The sequence below is a fragment of the Malania oleifera genome, chromosome 2, assembly GCF_029873635.1.
Source record: "Malania oleifera isolate guangnan ecotype guangnan chromosome 2, ASM2987363v1, whole genome shotgun sequence".
In the NCBI taxonomy this organism is placed as follows: Eukaryota; Viridiplantae; Streptophyta; class Magnoliopsida; order Santalales; family Ximeniaceae; genus Malania; species Malania oleifera.
In genome coordinates, this window is record NC_080418.1 from 43052254 (window position 1) to 43067309 (window position 15056).

The following is a 15056-nucleotide window of genomic DNA, read 5'->3' on the forward strand; positions in this document are numbered from 1 at the left end:
GTCCTCCACCCAAAATAGGATAGGGCTTCAAAATTATATTTAGGAAGAGCAACACAAGATGAGTCCTAAAATATAGTAACATAAGGATGACTAAAAAGCATAGCAAATGAAAATAGAGACTGAATACTAGATACATATACATTTACCTTTCCAGACAGCAATATGAAGATCAACATCTTGGGAAATGGAATCATCTCATGAGGAAACCAAAAGCGTAGCAACAGAAGCAAGAGGAGGCTCTCCTCCCTTGAGTTGTTGTCACGTGTCATGTATACACTTCCAAATTATGGTGATCAAGGCGACTGAAAGTACTCAAATTAATATATAGGTGGATAATTGAGCAAAGTTAATAAGCCAAAAAAAATTGGAAGGCTGGACAGAAGAATGGAATCATCAAGGTCAGATGAGGAATCAGAGTAGTATGGTGTGTACTCAAAGAAGGGAACGTTGTAATAAACCAAAAAATGATGCAAGGTAGGAGTGTATGACTATAACAACGATCTCCTTTTCATTGTATGAATAACCCAAGAAAAAAATACATTCTATAAAATAAGGGTTCAACTTGTCCATGCTATGGGTTAACTGATGAATAAGTAAAATGAATAAAGAAACATAATGGAACAATTGAGAATTTTACCTAGAGTAGAGGATGGTATTCTATTGATAAAGAAGGAGGGAGTGAGCACAACATTACTCTGAAACACTTTAGGCGCATTCATCTCATACAATAGGGTATAAGTGACTTCAAGGATATGTCTATTTTCTTATCTATGACTCCATTTTTATCTTTATGACTCTATTTTTTAAGGAGTGTGGGCACCAAATGAATGATGAATCATCCGAAACTTAACCATATAGATAGTGAATTGGGTGTAGGAGCCTTAGCATTATCACTAAGAAGTATTTGAATAGATGAATCAAATTGAGTCTTTATTTCAAAATAGAAGGCACAAAAGATATGCAACTCAAAATGATCATTTAATAAAGCCAAGTCACCCTTGGATAGTCATCAAGAAAAATTACTAAATATCGAAAATTTGACTTGGACACAACTTGACTCGGACCTGAAACATCAGTATAAACTAACTTGAAAGGACTTATTGCCAATTTATTGACTTAGAAGCAAATGGAACACAATGATGTTTTACAAGATTCACACTCACAACTAGACACATAACTCAAAGTAAGAGCTAGTTTTCTTTTATTTGTCTAATGAAGGACGACCAAGGCCACCAAGTGTAGGTAGAAGAAGGAGATGGTGACTCAAAGTAGTGAAGTCCACTAGCTTATGTTCTCCTCCACTCATCTTCCTTGTCTTCAATAATAACATAATGAAGAAAGAATGTTACTGAACAATTTGTGGATTTTGTAATCTTGCTAACGTATATAATATTGAAGGAAAACTGAGGAATATACAAAATACAAGAAAGAGACATAAGAATTGGGATTTACTCTTCCTATTCCTTTAAGAATAGTAGTGGACCCATGAGCAAGGGTAGCATGAATAAGCTTTCATAATAATCAAGGGTGGAAAAGAAATTGGTTATATGTGTTAGTAGTGGTTGAATCAATAACCAAATGACTAGTTGGGAGAATTCTAGATAATAGGCAAGCATGTAGGGTTACCTATCGAAGAAAGAGATATAGTGGGAAGTGAAACTTTATACTAATGGAACTTTGAATACTCTTCCTTTGACAAAGATATGGTGCACTAGTCCCCACTTACTGAACTCGAAAGATTGGAATCTGCGGTGGCTACATTGGCAGTGTATGGTGGTTTACCATGTAGATCCCAGCATTGCTCAATCATATGACTTTGTTGTCCACAAGGTGCATTTGGGAGGAGGGCCTTTACCACATCCGTCCCTTCCACCACAACTTGGTGGAAAACCAGAATCAACTTGTGTGACAAAAACAGTCCTCTTGGAGCTAGAGGTTGAAACACCATAACTAGGGGCTGAGGAATGTGTGTTGGAGGAAGCATGAAGGTTGGAAGAAAAAACATGATCATAAAGGAAGGCAACTTTTGACCACCAAGGATCTAGGACTAGATTGCCTCAAACTTGAGTTTCAAACTTGCTTGGACCCGAAGGACTGTCATTTGCTCCGTCTGCTTTTGCATCTTGCGGACATCACTTGTTATGGGTTGAACAATGTTCAGTTTCTTGTGGGTGCACTTCATCTTAGAAAAGTACTCAATGACACTCATGTCTCCCTGTTGTAACTGCTATTGGGGATAGATCAAACATACCTGTAATGTTTTTTTATTATAAGAGCTTGACATAATCCCAGATCTCCTTGCAAACATCCAAAATGCATGCACATCTGTGCAATCTGGTTACATCGAGTTCAACAATAGGGAGGCAATCAATGCCTCTTCCTATCCATACTTCCTTTTTCTCACCACCAGTCGCAGGTTGAAACAAGTGTTCAGATTTACCTAAGCCTTTCAAATTATTGTTGACAACCTTAAACCACTGCATATAAATCTTTCCATCCAACTTCCGTTGTTATCTATTGCAGTGATGAAGGGAAATGTTAGGAATATACGAACAAATTCCCGAAACTTGTGAGAAACAAATAGAGAAAGAATAACGCCAAAGAAAAATTCAATCACACGCACAAGACAATATTTACGTGGTTCGGCAATTTTGCCTACGTCCACGGAGTTGCAGGGATTATTAATATTATCAAGAAGAAAGCACAGAGAGTGCGGCGATACAATTCTCTCACTCTCGCTCTCTCGCGGATACAACCACCGAAACCCTAATCACCCGAAAGCACCCTTTTATATGTTGTGCCTAGGGTTCCGTTCCGAATGGGCTCCAAAAAATTTTCCCCCCCCACAAGTACGGCTTGTACCACTTAGTCCATGAGCACTGCGGCTTGGGCCTCATAGCCCAAGCCTTCACTCCATGGACTAAGCCTTAGGATAGAAATCTCTAATTAAATAGAGGTCGGGTCATCATCCAAATCAAAACATAACTAGGCTCCACAAAAGCCCAACAGGGAAATACTTCTAGGATTCATGGACTCACAAACGAGACAAACAAGGTCAAGGACTGGAACAATGAAAAACAAGGTGAACAACTGAAATGACAACAAACAAGTCACAAACACACTAGAAGAACAGTGACACAGCCCCAAGGGAACTGACATACAACTTAAAAGTACCAACCACTCATTATCAAAGTGTCGCAATTGAACAACCAAGAAAGTTTGGGTCTTTAAATAAGAGATTCCACAACTTGATATTATGGATTATAGAGGGATTCGGAGCATTTTGTAAGAAATTGGAGCAAAAACAGTGCTCAATGAGTTCTCATGCACTAACGCATGGCATTTGAGAGCCTTCAGCTGGTGCATGTGGACATGTGGCTAGCCCTTAGGGGATGAACTTTGAGGTGGTTATAGATCAGAAGTGTCTGCGATTACCTGTAGGTTTGGTTTTGAAAAATCTGAAGGGGTTATTAGGTTTAGTTCTCCGGTGACTCCTGGAGCTGTTTCTGGTCTTTGGCAGTGTGGACTATCCTCCTACAGTGGCCGATTTGCATAGGATTATGAGTTTCGAGGCTTAGTTTGATGGCGGCCATGACATTTAGGGTTTAGGTTGGATAATGCTCTAAAACAATGTTGCAGGATTGTGTACATTGGAAGACCTAATGGCAATGATGGGTCTCTCTCTCTATTTGTAATTTATGTTAAGTACATTATGATGACCATAACACCTGTACTAACTCATGCTTACTAGCACATAAATGATGCTAACATTAATCAGTAACAACATCATTCTGAATATTGTAACACTTTTAGTTGTGGAATGCAATAGAGTGGGAATAGTTAGTCTAGAAGGTTGGAATAGTATGAGCCTTTTTGTGTCCACTTGCCCTAGAGTAATGCCATATTTTATGAACTACTATATTACTACATGACAACTATCCCATCCTTGCTTTATTTCAAATCATGAACTAGATGTAACCTAATAGCACCAATTATTTTATAATTTTATATCCATTTTCTTTGAAATAGTACAAAGTTTTGTTAGATAATCTACACAATACCTATTTCATTCCCATTCCATTTCATTCTACAAACCAAATGTAACCTTAAAGGGAAAAATTGTTCTATCTCAGTGTATCTCCTTGCTATAATGCCATGTAGCGTAAGCTTATACACAACTATATAATTTCTGTGCATGGGACAAATTAAAATAATATTAGTTGAACTCAGTGGCTTTCTCTCTATGATGCCATGGAGCATGTCCATGTATACAACACATGTATATTTATATATGTATGTTCACATATACCACATGTACATGCACTGTACACAATTTTAATTTCGATTGTGCACAAATGAGTAGACTAGTAAAAAATTTCCCATCCCAAATCCTCCTGACAGTTGAAATAACTTTAATGCATGTAAAATATACACATACTTTCACATACATGTATTATGAATGGACTGGTGTATACACACACACTCGCATAGATGCACACATGTCTGTACTCACTTGTCAATCATGGATGCATATACATTATGCACACGCTACACACTCAGTGTGTACTTGAAAAAATAAGGAGTCAAAAAGACGAGGTAAAAAATGCAAAAAAAACAAGGCAAGGAAAAAAGGAGAGCAGTTAACTGCAGCAATGGGTGCTGTGTTGCAGTCCAATTCCTTCAAAATAGATTTTTCAGTTAGATAATAACTGTTCGATTCTCGCTTTATTTTATTATCCATATGGAGTGTAGCCTTAGAAAAAACAAATTTTGCATGCATGTAATAGTAATCTCACAGTTTGAAAAGAATGAAATAATATTGCTTATTGTTTTGTGTCAGTGAGTCTCCTTGCCGTAAAGCCATGTAGCATGTACACTTATACTGCTATATATATATTCCTATGTGTAAAAAATAAAATAAAATAAAATAATTGTATTTGATGTTAGTGGCAGGGTCTCCTTACTATGAAGCCATGTAGCATGTGTCAATATTTGGCTGTATGCATACATTCATTTATGCATGCATGTACATACGCGTACGAAGAAGGATTTCATTAATAGAATAAGAATATACAGCTAGGAGAATAAAACATCTCCTTTACAAATTCTGGAAAAATCCAGATAAAAAAAAAAAAGAAACAACCTAAAGACTAAAAAACAAGAGAGAGAAAAACCAGCACGAACTGACACTTCAACCCATAACCAATCGCTGAACATCAGAAAAGCTCACCCCCTTAAAATTCCTTGGCCCACACACCAAAGAGTAGCCAAATGATGTATCCTTTCCCAAACCAACAACTGAGACAACTTCTTCCCTTGAAAACTGTGCACATTATGCTCCATCCACAACCCCCAAAAGACTGCAAAAAAAAAAAACACACACACACACACATTTCCAAAGCACTGCCGAAAAATTCTCCACTGTCTTAGAACTCACCCAACATTTGCCTAAAATACCAAATGACTCATTCCTCGCAATGAATGAACAAATGCAATGATGATTCTAAACAATTAAGACAAGAGAACTGATGTCTGGAGATATAGCCTTCAAAGGTCTCCTAACCTGTAACAATTTATTGGTATTTATCCTATCAAGCGCAACCAACCAGATAAAAGCCTTAATTTTAAAAGGGACTTGGTCTTCCAAATGGAACTATAGAGAGGAAAATAAAAATTAGATCTATTCAAAAAATCACAAAAAGATTTGCAAGAGTAAACCCTCAAAAGATCCAATGACCAAGACCGCCTATCCTCCTCCAAAGAAGAAGGGCAGGTATTCAATAAGACTAGCAAAGAGGATAGCTTTATCATCTCCCTATCATTTAATGATCTACAAAAGTGGAAATCCCAAGAGGGCAAAGGAACACCCGATCAAAAACAAAAGAAGAAATGGACCCATCCTGCCCTGAGCTTAGGCGAAGAAGGCGTGGAAAAGAGGTGGAAAAAACTAGATTCCCTAACCAAGGATCTTTCCAAATCCGGATATTACTACCTCTTCCCACTAGGAATTTAATATGGGGAATGAAGAGGGGATAACTCTAGGAGATAACTTTCCATGAACTCTTTGAAGAACATCTAAATCTCAAATTAGTATGCCACCCATTCTCGTTTAAGCCATACTTACTTTTAACAACCAAATGCCACATGGAAGAATTCTTTGTAGGAAACTGCCAAAGCCATTTAGCCAAAAGAGCTGTGTTTTTAGACACCAAATTTCCAATACCCAAACAACCCTTCTATTTAGACCTACGCACCATTCCCCAACTCAAATGATCCATAAAACCCCATATCCCTAACCACAAGAAATCCCTCATTATCTTCTCAATTTTATTAGTGACCCCCTCGCCAAGATCTTGAAAAATGAAAGAAAATATAAGGGGATACTAGAAAAACAAGCCTAGATAAGCATAATTCTACTACAAAGAGAAAAAAGAGTACTTTTCCACCCATCCAATCTATTAGAAACCCTTTCCGCAGCAGGATCCCAAAAGTTAGCAGATCTAGGGTTACCCCCAAAGGAACCCCAAGATAGGACAGCAACCAATCCAAAACACTACACCCTAGCTCCGCAGATGGCCAATCTAAAACACTACACCTCAGCTCCACAGATAACTCCCTAACACTCTCAACATGCATATTGATAGCCATGATACTGCTCTTCCCCATATTAATCTTAAGCCCAAAAACATTCTTAAAAATGTGAAGCAAACCCAAAATATTCTTTAAGGAGGGTATATGGTCCTCTAGAAAAAAAGATAGTATCATTAGTATCATCAGCAAACTGAAGGTGTGAGACCCTCACCCCCTCTCTCCCCACCTCCAAACCTTTCACTAAACCTCTAATCGCGGCTCTATCCACCATCCTACTCAAAGTATCAGCCACTAAAACAAATAAAAACGGGGAAAGAGGGTCACCATGCCTAATCCCTCTTGTAGCCTTAAACCACAACTTAGACTCGCCATTCACTAAAACCGAGTTGCTTACATTATGCAAACAGCCTCTAATCCAGTGCCGCCATCTCTCGCCGAACCTCTTCCTCAAAAAAATCTTATCCAGGAACTTCCAATTCACTCCTTCATAAGCTTTTTCAAAATCCAACTTAAAGATTATTCCTTTCTTCTTCCTTCTTCAAATATCCTCCACAACCTCATTAGCAACTAGCATGGCATCCATAATTTGCCTACTCCTCACAAGCACACCCAAAGCCTTAGAATTAGTCCTATCAAGTACCATACTTAGCCTATTAGCTAACACTTTAGTGTTGATTTTATAAACACTAGAAACTAAGCTAATAGGTCTAAAGTTTGAAATCTTAATGGATTTATTCTTCTTCAACAGTAGAATTGTGAAAAATGTGGAGTTGATACTCTTGCTTAAAATCCCATTCCCATTAGATTCATTAAAGACCTTAAGCAAATCATCCTTAACCACCTTCCAATAATCGTGGAAGAAAGCCATATTAAAATCGTCAAGTCCTAGAGCTTTATCCCTCTTCACCCCAAAAACTGTGGTCCTCACTTCCTCTACCTCAAAAGGTCTCTCCAACCAAACCACCTCCTCACTAGCTAATGGGTCCCACTCTAATCCTTTCAGCCATAGGTCTACTATCATCCTCCTTGAAATACAAATTAGATTAAAACTCAGCAATTTCAAAAGCAATTTGACTATGATTGTCTATAATAACCCCCATATCCACTTCTGAATTCCTTATTTAAGTTCTTCCTCATTTTCCCAATAGCTATCCTATGAAAAAATGTAGAGTTACAATTGCCATCTCTGATATTGGCCTTTCTAAACCTTAAGTCTCTGAACATCTCCCTATTCCAATATTTCAACTTCTCTTTTAACCTCATCAGTTTTTTCATGAATCGAAAACCTTCCCATCCCCTTTGCACATCCTCATTCCAAGAATTCCTGATTTAGGGCTAAAAGGTTCGTGATCCAATTACGTATTTTCAAGCCTAAAAGGAGTAGGTCCCCAAAGAATCTTCCTCAATTCCAACAAGATGGGGAAGTGGTCAGAAGTGGACCTATACATGCACTTTATGTAATTTTTATTTGGATTACGAACATATATAAATAGACTCATAATGAACTTTCCATCTCAAACCTTCCCTATCTCTAAAAATGTCCATAATGCATGTAAATTATACAGGTACATTCATGTACAGGTATTATGAATGGGCATAGAGCCATAGATGTGCGCACACACCGCATACAGACATCCATGCTCATCGTCACATATATGTAATATGTATATACATTATGGTCAAACTAGCGCAACACAAAGTTCACTGAAGACTTCAATAGAGAGCTAGAAAGGCAATAGGAAAGAAATCTGGAAGAAGCAAAAAAAGGAGCAACTTCACTATAGAAACAAGTGCTGCTTTGCTGCTCACTTGGCATCTTACACATGCACATATACACGCACAAGGTCTTAAATTTTGATTTCGGAGAAAATTTCAAGGCTACCAAAGTATGTAAATTTTGATGAAATTTTGATGTCAATGTGAATTTTGATCTTGATTTTAAAAATTATGGAAATGTGCAATAAAGCATGGAACTCCTTTATGAAATGTTTGAGACTATTAAAAGGTAGGCACAATAATGCAAGATTTAAAACTTAAATATTAAAAATGAAATTCATCAATGACAGGCATGTGGTGTATAAAGTACAAAAATTGTAATGTAGTAATGATATTAAACATATTCAATTAATATAAATGAAATTCATGAATCATTCAAATATTATTTATTATAAAAATACAGATGATTTAGAAGTAAATGGTCAAATAAAATGTTGTAGCTAATATCAAAGTTTAATTTTTTCATATTGTTGGAATTGATGTGATCCCAAGAGGGGGGTGAATTGGGTTTTAAAACTTTTTGACTAATTTAAATATTTGCTGATTTACCACAGTTCATATCTCATTCATAATATAAAGGTGTACGTAAATTAATAAAGCGATAAGTACAGACATACATGTAGAACATATCTCATTTGAAATAGAGGTGTTCATGCAAATGACTATAACTATAAATGAAAGCATACACATGCAGAAATTTAAGTGCAGAAATATAAATGAGACAAAGAGAGAGTGATACACGATATTTGTTATCAAGGTTTTGGCCAAACTAGCCTACGTCCTCGCCTTGGGCATACCCCCCGGGGATTTCACTAACCCTACTCACTTAAACGGGCGGAGTAGAAGCCGCTACAACCTCTCCTTACGGGGTGAGGTAAATCCCAGTTCAGTTACAAGGCTGAGCCCAACTTGTCTCACTTACGGGGCTAAGACTCCCCAGTTCAATTTTCGGACTGAACCCAACAAGTCTCACTTACGGAGCTGAGACTCCCCAGTTCAATTTTCGGACTAAACTCAACCGGTACATTAAAAACATTTTTGTACAAGATAATGTTTCTGAAAATACAAGCAAAGATGTACATGTTTAAGCTCTACAATGCATTCTCTAATATGATATGAAATATGCTTAGTAGAGTAAGGGTGTTTTTCAAACTGTTAATTCAAAAATGAAATATATGTGAATATTATAAATATGTTCTCCAACAAAGATTTTTGCAAATAAAGATATTTGGAGAATCTGGGAATTTAAGTTCAAGAAAATATTTGTGTTATAAATAATTTTCTCCCAAAAATATTTATCAAAGAAATAACCGAGAGAAATGCAAGCAATATTCTCAGGAAATGATTTCTAGAACATAAAGAACAAGTGAGAGTATGTGCAAGTAAAATGCCCTAAATAAAATACTCTCATCAAAAATGATTTTGAAATAAAAGCATAGGAGAGATTTGGATAAAAAAATTTTCCCCAAAAGAATGAATTTAAATTATAAAAATTGGTTTGGGGGAACTTTGATTAACAAAAGTTTAGAGAGAATTTTAGAGTTAATCAAAGTTACTAATATGAGTTATGGAGGTCTTTATAGATTTCTAGGAAATTTGACCGTTGAGGGACATGCTCGGCATTTTGGAATGTTTAATTAAAAAGTTAATGACGTTTTAGCCCTTAAGAATTTTCCAACCCGAGAGGTTCGGTTGACTATGGAAAAGGTTTGGCCGACCACTTTAATAGGTTCAGTCGACTGTGACAATTTTGAACTATAGATTTGGTCGACCGTCTCAAGGCGATTTTGAACCCTTCATAGGTTCGGTTGTCCGTGGCTAAGGTTCGGTTGACCGCTCATATGGTTCGGTCGATCATGGCCAATTTGAACTACTCAAACGGTCAGCCGAACAGTTGGGGGTCAGACATGTTCTAATTCGGTCAACCGTGGATGGTACGTTCATTTCAATACAGTCGACTGTGAAAAGTCAACTTGTTGACTTCTGACCGGTTCGGTCGACCATGGCATTTATACTGCCAAGGGTTCGGTCGACCAAGACAGTCAAATTTTTGACTCAGGGCTGGTTCGGTCGATCAAGCTGATTTGTACTAAAGGATTCAGTTGACCAATGCTTTTGAATTAAGCCTAAAAACCTAACATCGGTCGACCTTGTTTTTGCCCCGATTTTGACCATAACCAATTTAAACCTTTTTGTATGAATTTAGTTGTTAAGAAAAAGGTTTTCTGTGAAGAGTGTCGGTCCCTAGGGTCTGTCTACGGTCATTCTGAGCATTTAAACATAACATGCAGATGCATGCATTATTACAGACCAAAATAATAAAAATTCAATGCAATACAAGTAGAATCAAAATGTCTTCTTCTTTTGCTCTTCATTTTCCATGGAATTCGCCCAGAGAGTGTGAGCTTTATGTTCCTGTTGGCATCTATTTTTCGGTATCTTATGTTCGTGCTAAAATGAAAATCTATTCACTGACTAAATGCACATATAAGATACTGGTGCTTTATCAGCATCAAAACAAGGATCGGACTCAAAAAGTCAACACATATAATGCCAAAAGTCTGAAAGATATTCATATCCTTGTAATAATCTTTAATTGCAATCAGAATATTAGATAAACTAAGACAATTTTCAATTTGGGTTATGAATCTTTAATATGAATTTCGAGGAATTTCTCTATAGTTAAAAGTTTTGAAAAATTTGCAGAAATTTCAAGATCTCAATAAATTTCATGAAATTTGTGGGAATTTCAAAAGAAACTTGGTAAAATGGAAATTGGCTGCCATTTTGATTTCTAGGTGGGAGAAGGTGGAAATTTTGACAATTTCATGAAAATGAAAGATACACACATATAATCATCTTAACTAATCTTCTGCTTATGTAGAATTTTTATTTGTTTTCATGTGTCCAACAAATGGAATAGTAGTAATTTTTAAAAGTTTCTTATATAATTATATTGATTGGCAGACATCAACATCATGGACCTGCGATAGCTGTCATTGAATGCCCAAATGTTCATTTGATGAAGTCAGGTATACGAGCTTTAGAGGATTTCCCATGTGTAAACATCCCTTCCAATGCCCGTGATAGTCACTATCAGGTAGAAAAATGGCAGACTATACGTTCTACGTTTTATCTGTTTGTCTTTGGTTTATTTTGTTCTATCACATGGTTGAATGCATATGATGTTTATTAAATCTATTATGTACAGGCTCTTGGGTGGCAAATAGTAGCATCAAAAATTGGGATGCAACGGTGTGCTGCATCTTCTCAGTGGTTGAATGAGAGAATATCTCTTTCAAGATATGCCCATGTATATTATTATTTCAATAATTACTTATGCATATTGCACTATGTTAATATGGATATGAATTTTTTACATTTCTACTGGCACAGGTACCGCTGGGTAATTTTGAACTTGATTGGCTTATATATACAGCAGATGTATTCTTTTCAAGAGCATTGCATGATCAGCAACAGGTTATCTTTTGATCTGTTATCATGTTGTTTAGTTACTAAGTGCTATGTTCTGATGGTAGAAATGCTGCTCCTTTTTCTTCTTTTGGGTTTACAAGGAGGGAAGTGCCCCAAACAAAAGAACTTGAGAGGACTATTGTGTCCTGGGATGGGGTGGCCTACCATCAATGTTTTAAATTTTGATTTTGTAAGTTTTGAGGCTTCAAAACTACTGAAATTTCAATGTGTTTGTTTGTTTCAATTTTGATTTTTAATTATAGAAATTAGTAGTAAGTCATGGAATTTTTTTATTGAAACTTTAGAAACTGTTAATAGACATAATAATGCCAGATTTAGAACGTATATTATAAATAAAATGCGTTTGGAGAAGTATGTGGTTTATAAGGTGCAATGTCCATAATACAAAAATCATTTTAAACGTATTCAATTAGCATAATGAAATTCATCAGTCAATTAAATTATTATAAAAGTGTAGCTATTTTTAATGTAAAAGCTCAAATAGATGCTGTAACTAATATCTAAGTTCAATTTGGCATAAAATTTTCAAAATTCTTGAAAGCTATCTTCATGTATTTTTTGTTATTGTCTCAATTTTTAATAAAATAAATGATTCATTAAAAATTCAATTTTGGGTTTCAAAGCTCATGTTTCATTTTCAAGGAATTTTCCGTAGTTAAATTTTTCAAAAATATTCACTTAATTTTTTAGATTTTGGGATAAATTTTGAGTGACTTGTGGAAACTTAAATGGAATTTGTTAGACCGAAATTGATTGTCATTTTGATTTGAGGATAGTTGAAAGTGGAATTTTGATGGGAATTTTTACAAATTTGTGGAAATTTGAGAACATGCCTACCGCTAGGCTCGGTCCTACTCATCAGGCATGTTGCCCTTTGATGTCTTGTGTTGATGCTCAAACTAGTTCATTGGGCATCTTGCTGAATTTGTATCTTGACAGCTTATATTACATATCTAATCGAACATGCTTTGTTTTTCTTTTCTTTTTTAACTTCTGTTTAATATGCATGTGCATTGTCATTAAGTGTCATACTTGAAAATTAAAAATATTAAGTTATCAATTTTTTGCATATTTTACAAAGTATCTCTTCCCTGTGTTTTTATGCCTTATTTTCAGCTATTTCTTTAGCTCACTTAGCTTATGATTCTCTCCCAGGTACTGTGGATATCAGATGATGGCATTCCAGATCTAGGAGGCAGTACTGAAGAAGATACATGCTTTGCAGATGAGGTTAGTGACATGGGCATATAGTTGTACCAGGGCAGTAAATTATGGTTATTTTGGCTTTTCTTGTCAGTTTTGGTGGTGCAAATTTTTTTTTATCTTTTTATTTTTCTCTTCCAAATTATCTCTTTCTTGAAATTTTTTTTTTTTTATTTTGAGATGTGTTTGGGCTGATCTATAGTCCTTTTCTATGTTTTTAAAGTAGAAGATTCTTTATGTCCACAGTTCTGGTTTCATGAAATCAATTCTGAACTTACCAGTGGTTTTTCGAAAGTAGGTCCATCAACCTGTTCTTACTTATCCTGGAGCCTATAGAAAGGTCACTGTGGAGCTAAAGGTCCAGTAAATATATTTATACTTCTTTTCTTATTTATTTTATTTTTTAAAAATTTTGTTTGATTGGATTAATATTTTGTTAAGATTTGCTCGTGCAGATTCATCACCTGGCTGTAAATGCCCTTCTTAAAAGCAATCAAGTGAATGAAATGGAAGGGGGTGCTTTATTTGGATTTGACCAGGATGTGAATTATGGTGCACAAAATTTGAATGAACAATGTGGCTTTGATGAAGCTACCTCATGTGCATCAGCATTCCGCATCTTGAAGCAATTAATTCAGAGATGCCTGGCAGATGCAGTTACATCTGGAAATGTATTTGCTGATGCAATATTGCAGCATCTATATCGATGGCTTTGCAGGTTGTAACATGTCAACTTGTTACATGTTCCTCCTTTTTCAATTCAATTAGTTACACCTTTGCCTTTTGTATTGCAGCCCACAATCAAAACTTCATGATCCAGCTCTTCACCGGATGCTTCACAAGGTAGATGCTTGTTTAAGCAAAGAAAAAAAATTCCATCTCCCAATTTTTTGCTCTATTAGATCCTGTTAGTGCTATTGTAACACATTTCACAATGTTAAATGGGGCGTTTGTGTGTCATGATTTGTTTAGGACCTACTCTTGATTGTTCTCAATATTTACAGGTCATGCAAAAGGTGTTTGCACTATTGTTGGCTGAGTTTCGCAAATTGGGTGCCACAATTATATTTGCAAACTTCTCGAAGATTATTATAGACACAGGAAAGCTAGATTTATCTACAGCCAAGGCATACTGTGATAGTTTACTCAAAACTCTTCAAACTAGGTAGGTGTTGGCTGAGAAGTTGTCATTAACTTGAATCTTTTGCCTTCCCTTCCATAATCATTCTCTGTTCTCTTTTGTAGAGATTTATTTGAGTGGATTGAGCTCGAACCACTACATTTCTGGCATTCCTTACTTTTTATGGATCAGGTTTGTTTGCTTGGTTTTCTACTTGCTTTAAATATATAGCTCTATTTTTGACAGAAACTAAGAAGAAACTTCCTCTATCCCCATAATAAGGAAGAAAACCAAGCCAATGAAATGAATTTTATTTGATTGGTCATAGAGAATTTACTATAGACATTTGATTTCCCATGGTAGTGTATTCACCTGGTTTCTAAACAAGAGAAGCAGCCAAGAAGATACTCTGTTTAAGTTTAGAATTTGCTATATCTTTTTCTTAAGCATAGAGTTTTGCAAACATGGTTCTTTTGAAACATTTTCTGATAATAAAGAATTTTTGAAACAGTTTTTAATAATAAAGAACTTGTCAACTTCAAGATTTTAGGCCAATAAATGATCTTTTTATTTGTGTTTCTCTCTCTCATAACACGCAAATTTTGCGCGACGATGCTGGGCAAAAGTGTGTTTACCTTTTCAAACAGCAATAAGAAGATTAAGATCATGAGAAAGAGGATCAGTACACAATGAAATTAAAGGTGCAACACAAAAGTCTATGGGGATCTCCTACTTTGAGTCATTGCCGTGTATACACCTGCAAATTAGGATGATCTAGATGATTAGAAGGACTCGATGAAAATGAAGGCTCGGAAGGATGACTAGGTCAAAACAATAAGCTCAAAATAGGAAAAAAATAGGCAATGGAAGG

The 15056-nt window shown here is 35.8% G+C and overlaps 1 protein-coding gene across 2 annotated transcripts in view; it reads left to right on the top strand.

Moving 5' to 3' along the window:
• The window catches only part of LOC131149281 (DNA polymerase epsilon catalytic subunit A-like), a 152062-nt gene that overhangs the window by 115527 nt on the left and 21479 nt on the right, over positions 1–15056 (top strand). For both annotated transcript variants that reach the window (XR_009135188.1, XM_058099594.1), the window contains exons 36-44: positions 11335–11467; positions 11579–11680; positions 11764–11847; positions 13018–13092; positions 13364–13423; positions 13521–13783; positions 13860–13908; positions 14070–14230; positions 14311–14377. Coding sequence is in view for 1 of the 2 variants with exons in the window: in XM_058099594.1 (XP_057955577.1) it covers positions 11335–11467; positions 11579–11680; positions 11764–11847; positions 13018–13092; positions 13364–13423; positions 13521–13783; positions 13860–13908; positions 14070–14230; positions 14311–14377 (994 nt within the window). In the remaining variant the exon portion in view is untranslated. The remainder of the gene's footprint in view (positions 1–11334; positions 11468–11578; positions 11681–11763; positions 11848–13017; positions 13093–13363; positions 13424–13520; positions 13784–13859; positions 13909–14069; positions 14231–14310; positions 14378–15056) is intronic.